General features: G+C 47.9%; 1 protein-coding gene across 11 annotated transcripts in view; it reads left to right on the forward strand.

Annotated features, from left to right (window-relative positions):
* dock3 (dedicator of cytokinesis 3) overlaps window positions 1-7,500 on the forward strand; it is a 332,206-nt gene that overhangs the window by 264,917 nt on the left and 59,789 nt on the right. For all 11 annotated transcript variants that reach the window (XM_064305961.1, XM_064305962.1, XM_064305963.1 and 8 more), the window contains 3 exons: window positions 448-619; window positions 1,867-1,964; window positions 5,787-5,870. In XM_064305961.1, the coding sequence (XP_064162031.1) occupies window positions 448-619; window positions 1,867-1,964; window positions 5,787-5,870 (354 nt within the window). The remainder of the gene's footprint in view (window positions 1-447; window positions 620-1,866; window positions 1,965-5,786; window positions 5,871-7,500) is intronic.

Here is a 7,500-nt window from a genome sequence, read left to right on the forward strand (position 1 = left end):
AATAAAATGTGCACACTTGCACAATACAAAGGAAAGAACTTTATTACTCACCTAATAGCCAAATTGAGAACAACTGGTATTGAGTATTCTGTGAATTAATCCATCAGTGGTTAATCAAAGAAAAAACAGGTCGAGACCAATAATCAGTTTAAGGGGAAGCTTTCCAGCCTGTCTATTTTCAGCTCACCAACCACCACTAGATGGGTCCCATAGTCTGATATCAAATCTGGCCTGTGGGCAGGAGACCCATAAAGTCACACATAATCCAGCCCGTCATCACCTATAGCAGGGGAGGGCAGTTTCGGTCCTGGAGGGCCGGTGTGTGTGCAGGTTTTTGTTTTTGCCGATTACTCTGGCTAAATGAGATAACTGGCTGTGTACACAAACACTGGTTCGCTCATAGATGGTTTCTGCTGGTGGTAGTAACAGTGTCTCTGTGTTTGTCAGTGTGATGAGAACACCACCTTCAGTAACCACGCCCTGTACCTGGGCCTGCCCTGCTGCAAGGACGATTTCAACGGCTGCCCCAACATCCCGTCCAGCCTCATCTTCCAGCGGAGCACCAAGGAGACCCTGTGGATCTCCACCCAGCTGTCCTCCACCAAGCTCACGCAGAACGGTAACCCTCTCGAGCCAACAGGAGCGTAGAGCAGCACCCCTTCCCCTGATAGCACAGCCTAATCTAACAGAGTCAGCACACCCTCTGGAGCTCCACATTGGCCTAACTTCACCAACTCACGCGAGTAACGCTCGAGCACAGGAGCTAAGCAGCCCCTGATAGCACAGCTAATCAACAGAGTGCCGGGAACCCCTGGAAGCTCACAGTGCTAACTCCACCGCTAACGCACGCTAACGTCACACAGCTAACACAACAGTAACCGTCCCTGTGTCTTACAACTTAAATTAGAAGTTAAAAAAATCACTTGAGTCCGGCCAACATGAGACTTCAATCCTGGCTGGTCTCCAAGGTCAAACAGGGGTGTCTCCAAGGTCAAACAGATCTGCAGGAAGTGTTCTCTGTTCACTCCTGACTGGTCTCCTGGTTTAATCCTCTTGCTGCTGTGTAATCCTGTCACCTTTAGTGGTGGGAGGTAACTGCAGAATGCCAGGGTGTGTTCACTCTATGTGCAGTGTGTGTGTTAACTCTGAACTGTGGGAATTCCATTTCCCCATGTGTGGTTAAGAAGGGAAATCTGAAAGCTGAATCTCATCGATATGAACAACAGTAAGCACCCCCCCCACCCCCCAGCCCCACCCCCTTTTCTGATTCCAGGGCTGTGGTCCGTTCCATTTCAGTTTGGCCAATTCAGGAAATTAATTCGTAATTCAGTTTGTTAATTGAAGTAGCCATGATGTTCCGTGATAATTGTTGTTTTTGTCATTTCCAGTTAATTTCATGTCATTTCCTGAATGGGCCTGAACTGCAGTAGAATTTCACAGGTCCCGGCTGTGCTCCTGACCAGTTCAGGCTGTTATTGGCTCCCGGTGATCTCAGAAGCCCCTCCCATTACCTCAGCCACGCCCATTTGTTTGAGTTACAGTGGCCACTTTTTAGGGCAGGACATCACATTGGCGTTATATACACATAGTGAAAAAGGACGGAAACTTTCATGTAAAACAGCAGTGCAGGAGGGCTGTGTGTGTGTGTGGTGTGGAATGGTGCAGGAGGGCTGTGTGTGTGTGTGTGGTGGAATCTGCAGGAGGCTGTGTGTGTGTGTGTGTGGTGTGGAATGGTGCAGGAGGGTTGTGTGTGTGTGTGTGTGGTGTGGAATGGTGCAGGAGGGCTGTGTGTGTGTGTGGTGTGGAATGGTGCAGGAGGGCTGTGTGTGTGTGTGTGGTGACCCTCTCCCTCCATGTCCCCCCCAGTGGACCTGCTGGCCCTGCTGAAGTGGAAGGCCCACCCAGACCGAGTGATGGACATCCTGGGGAGGCTGCGGCATGTCAGCGGGGAGGAGATCGTCAAGGTGACAAGGCCCCTTAGACACCTCACACACACCTGGGGCCCCCCGGGCACCTCACACACGCCTGGGGCCCCTCAGACACCTCACACACACCTGGGGCCCCTCAGACACCTCACACACACCTGGGGCCCCTCAGACACCTCACACACACCTGGGGCCCCTCGAGCACCTCACACACACCTGGGGCCCCTCAGGCACCTCACACACACCTGGGGCCCCTCAGAGACCTCACACACACCTGGGGCCCCTTGCACACCTCACCCACACCTGGGGCCACTGTGGCCCTTAGGCCCTCTTCACCGATCATAATCACCATCTTCATTATCATCATCTTTTTTAGCATAATCTTCTTTATCATCATCATCGTCATCTTATTCTACATCTTTATCATCATCATCATCATGGTCTTTATCACCATCATCTTCATCTCTATCATCATCAACTTTATCACCATCATCTTCATCTCTATCATCATCAACTTTATCATCATCATCTTCATCATGATTTTTATCATCATCATCTTTATGATCATCTTCGTCTTTATCATCATCTACTTTATCATCATCATCATCATGATCTTTATCATCATCTTTATGATCATCTTCATCTATAGGATCATCATCATCTTCATAAAGGGTTGATTTATCTGAAAGGCCGGTGTGATGTATGTACTCAAGGATTTTTCATTTAGGGCGCCCTGAGAAATGCAAAGGGCTATTCTTCGTACATATACTATCCTTATTGGGAGGTTTATTAAAAACTGCTGCTGCTACTCAGTATATGGTTACATAATCAGGTTATGGGCCAGAGCTGTTTTAAATCAGTCAAATATTCATTACATGGCCGTGCCTGGAAGTCGGGTACACGGTGTGCTGGTCCTGCTCTCCCTGAAGCGATCTGCACACGCTCTCTGTGCTAAATACTTCCAGCAGCAGATGATTTTCTACAGTAGGCGGGTCACAGTAATGCATTACATGCGTATGGAGGCAGACAACCGTGCTCTTTCCTCAGGAGCTCACACTGTCGAGGGTGGGGGGTGGGGGGTGGGGAGGGTGGGGGGGGTCGCTGGTAGGGGGGCACTAAAAGCAAACTGCGGCTCCGTATCGCCTCCATTCTACGGCTCAGTGGCGGCCGAGCTGAGCGAAGAAGGTGTGACCAATTCACCAAATTACTTAATTTAAGCGGCTAATTACAAAAAGTAGCAAAATGGCTGCCGCAGATGACAGCGAATGTGGCGGCCAGTAAATAGTGTGTTTTAATGGAAGTGCTGAGAGTGCTGCTGCCTTGATCCCCAGAACAAACGGGCCCGCAGACAGAAAGCAGAATGAATGCGTGTCTAATGAGAGGAGCAGGGCACTGGGAACGTGTGCTGGAGGTGTTTCAGACTAATACCTTACCTGGGAATGTAATACCTTACCTGGGAATGTAATACCTTACCTGGGGATGTATTACCTTACCTGGGGATGTAATACCTTACCTGGGGATGTATTACCTTACCTGGGGATGTAGTACCTTACCTGGGGATGTAATACCTTACCTGGGAATGTATTACCTTACCTGGGAATGTAGTACCTTACCTGGGGATGTATTACCTTACCTGGGAATGCAATACCTTACCTAGGGATGTATTACCTTACCTGGGGATGTATACCTTACCTGGGGATGTATTACCTTGCCTAGGGATGTATTACCTTACCTGGGGATGTATACTTACCGGATGTATACTACCTGGGGATGTATTACCTACTGGGATGATACCTTACTGGGATGATACTACTGGGATGTAATACCTTACCTGGGATGTAATACCTTACCTGGGGATGTATATATACCTTACCTGGGGATGTATACCTTACCTGGGATGTAATACGTTACTGGGATGTAATACCTTACCTGGGGATGTAATACCTTACCTGGGGATGTAATACCTTACCTGGGGATGTATTACCTTACCTGGGGATGTAATACCTTACCTGGGGATGTAATACCTTACCTGGGGATGTAATACCTTACCTGGGGATGTAATACCTTACCTGGGGATGTATTACCTTACCTGGGGATGTAATACCTTACCTGGGGATGTATTACCTTACCTGGGGATGTAATACCTTACCTGGGGATGTAATACTACTGGTTAATACTCTGGGGATGTTACTTACCTGGGATGTATACCTACTGGGGATGTATTACCTTACCTGGGGGATGTAATACCTTACCTGGGGATGTATTACCTTACCTGGGAATGTAATACCTTACCTGGGGATGTATTACCTTACCTGGGGATGTAATACCTTACCTGGGGACTGTTTTGTCCTGCCTCGCAGGTCATGGGCCCTGGGAAGTACACTGGGGGTTTGTTTAAAAGTGTGCTGTGGGCTTTACGGTTGAGTTACAGATACTGACAGATCTACAGGCAGAGAGCATGCTGGGAGTGGATGGCTTAGCATCTAATGACATAACAGCCGAGTCTGTGGCATTTAACCTCTTCCTCTTTGTCAAAGATCTGTCAGAAATCGTTGTCTAAAATATCCTGCCCTGGTCTGTTAGGGACATTTAATACTGCTGCATTTAAACATATTTTGTGTTTTAAAATACATTATGTGCAGTTAGGTTCATAATGGCTGAGAAAAGAAACCATTGCTGAATGATAAAGCACATTTTAAATGAACATTTCAACAATCGTGTGCATTTCCATAGATTCAGGAAATTCGTACTACCTGCATTGAACTTAATGTAACAGATGCTGTATTCCAGAGTGGCCTGCAATAGGGGCTTCTTCACAGCATAAAGCAGCATCTGCTATATTAATCCCTGTTTCTTTCCCTCAGAAGTATACAGGTCAGGTGATTCCCTCGAAAATGCGGGTGGAAACATTAAACACCAACACGCCCTCCGGTGACCAGAGTCTATGAATTAAAAAGCGTTATCAGCAAGCCCACTGCCATGAACACGGTGCCGTTACCGTGTTGGAATAACTGTAAAGTGTCTGTTACCACCGCTGGTCCAAAGCAGGAAACCACATCACGTTAGGAAACTGAATGGCTTCTGCAAACATCCAGCTGTGCCAATGGACTGTATTTAAAGACGTAATCTCTGTGGCTAACAGCTTGAGCTAGATGTGCAAATGGATATGTAGCATTTACCTTCAGTCAGTTTCTCCTCGCGTACCTTCTTGTTTTAACAAAACTAATTCGAAAAATCTTTTAAAGCTCATTTTATGCTGATTCCTTTTAAGGATAACCTCAATCACAATTCCCCCGCAGGCAAATAATCAGAATTTAAGAAAACAAAATGAAGGTTTCCCGATGTCTTTATTTAGTGAAATTACCCCCCAGTCAGGAATGTGTCCCAGAATCCAGCTTGATTGAAAGTTGTTGATCAATGCAAACTGCAGAGGAGAGAGAATGAGCGGGAAGAACACTTCATTACACAAACAGCCACTTAAACGCAAGCGCTTTTCAAAACGCTCAAAAGGAACAAAGTGCATTTTTCCGTGGGGGGGTGAGGTGGGGGGGGGGGAGTGGGTGTTGTTCCCTGCCTGAATTGTTCTGTGTCTCTTTCATTATGGGATGTCTGTACCCAGCCCGATATCAGCGTGTTAGCTCGGCTCTCTCTGCAGTAACACACATCAGGTCTGTGTTCTCAGGCCAAATGCTATGTCTCGTAAACTTGCATTCCCCAGAGTCCAAGAAATGCTTTTGAAATAAAAAAATAAGAAGAGTGGCGTGACTAAATGTGGCAGATGAAGATGCAGTGACGATAAAATGTCACACTTTTCAAATGAGAACGCTGATACTTAAATTTCTCATTATCTTGTCTTTGCAGTTCCTGCAAGACATCCTCGACACGCTGTTTTCCATCCTGGATGACAACACGGACAAATACGGCCCTCTGGTGTTCCAGTCGCTGGTAAGGCAGAGCTCAGCTGGACAGCGCACCTCATTCGGGGGGGTGACCCAGCCGTGGCGAGCCGGCCATTGTGTGTGCTGTGTGCTGTGGTGGTGTAGTGTGTGTGTGCTGTTGTTTTGTGTGGTGTGCTGTGTGGTGTGTGTGTGCTGTGTGTGTGTGTGTGTGGTGCTGTGTGTGTCTGTGTGTGTGTGTGTGTGTGTGTGGGGGGGCTGTGTGCGTGCCGTGTGTGTGTGTGTGTGTGTGTGTGTGTGTGTGTGCTCTGGTGTGTGCTGTGTGTGTGCTGTGTGTGTGTGTGCGTGCTGTGTGTGTGAGTGTGTGTGTGTGTGTGCTCTGTGTGTGTGTGTGTGGTTTAAGTGCAGGCTTTTCATTCTGGTGTTGCCTGAAAAGTGTAAAAGCGTGTAAAAGCGTGTGCACTGCGGTTATAAAAGCGGGAAGCCTCTCCCACTCAGCATGTCTCTCTTCAGACGCTGCGTTGGACTCGAGAGTAATCCTGTATGACCACTCTCCACTGTGAAACCATTTTAAATAAAGTTTTCACGGTTGATGTTTTGTAGCACCACACAGAACTGGGGTCGGGTCTGTGATCCGGTCCCAGCAAAGAGTATCGCTGACCCACAAGCCCAAAAACCATCTCTCCTGGCCATCCACAAGAGATAAAAGCAAAATGGAAATGATTCATCAGAAAGCGTTTTACTCAGAGAGGATAATTTAGCAATCAAACAAACTAGCTGAATCAGTTGCCGTTAAAGAGGAAAGTGTTCCTGAGGCAACACAAACAGCACCAGGAAAAGACATTATAACGATGGGCCAGCTGGTGCCTCGAAACGAACGTCTGTCCATTTCAGCATCAATACATGCAAAAGAAATCCTAAGAAAACGAAAAGGAAAAAATCTCTTTTTTTTCATGATTTTTGCAACACTGTTGTTTATGAAAACAAACCCCAAAGTAACACTGTAAAATCTGAATACATCAAAGACAGTACACCTGAAATCTGTGTTGAGTTGGAAATAACGTGATTGTACTTGAGGTTCTGCAGCCTCTGTGTGGCAGAGACAGCTGGTCTGTGTGAGCGTGTCACAGAGAAGGATCAGAGCGAAACATCCCAGCTTCCTCTGACGCCAGGAAGGACGACGGGAATGGCGGCTGACGTTAAATCCAACAGGAAGCGCCCTGGCAGGAGTTACACAGAGGAACAGGGAGGCACACAGGCGCCGAATGGATTTAATGACAAAAAACCACGGAGCGGATGCAGAATGATAAATCGCTTTAGTTCCACACGGCGCTGCGGGTTTGTGTGTGAGAGAGTCGGGTTTGCGTGGTGTAACCCCCCCCCGTGTCTGAGCCCAGGTGGTGATGGGGAAAGCGGAGGTCTCAGGTGGCCCTGCGCTGGAGATGATGAGGGAACGCTCGCCCCCCCGCCCGGCCCACGGGAGACATTAGCAGCTCGAGACCTCCTCAAACAGAGTCAAGGAGCTCTCCCCGCTTCCCCGCCCGGCTTATCCATCATTCCGGCGAGCGGAGGGGAGCGGCAGGAAAAATGAGATTCCCTGGAAGCTATTTCCGCTTGGGAATTCTCTGAGTTTGGCCATGTGGAAGCACAGGGTTCTGTCCTTGAGTACGGTGTTAAAC

The sequence above is a fragment of the Anguilla rostrata genome, chromosome 13 (assembly GCF_018555375.3).
Source record: "Anguilla rostrata isolate EN2019 chromosome 13, ASM1855537v3, whole genome shotgun sequence".
NCBI lineage: Eukaryota > Metazoa > Chordata > Actinopteri > Anguilliformes > Anguillidae > Anguilla > Anguilla rostrata.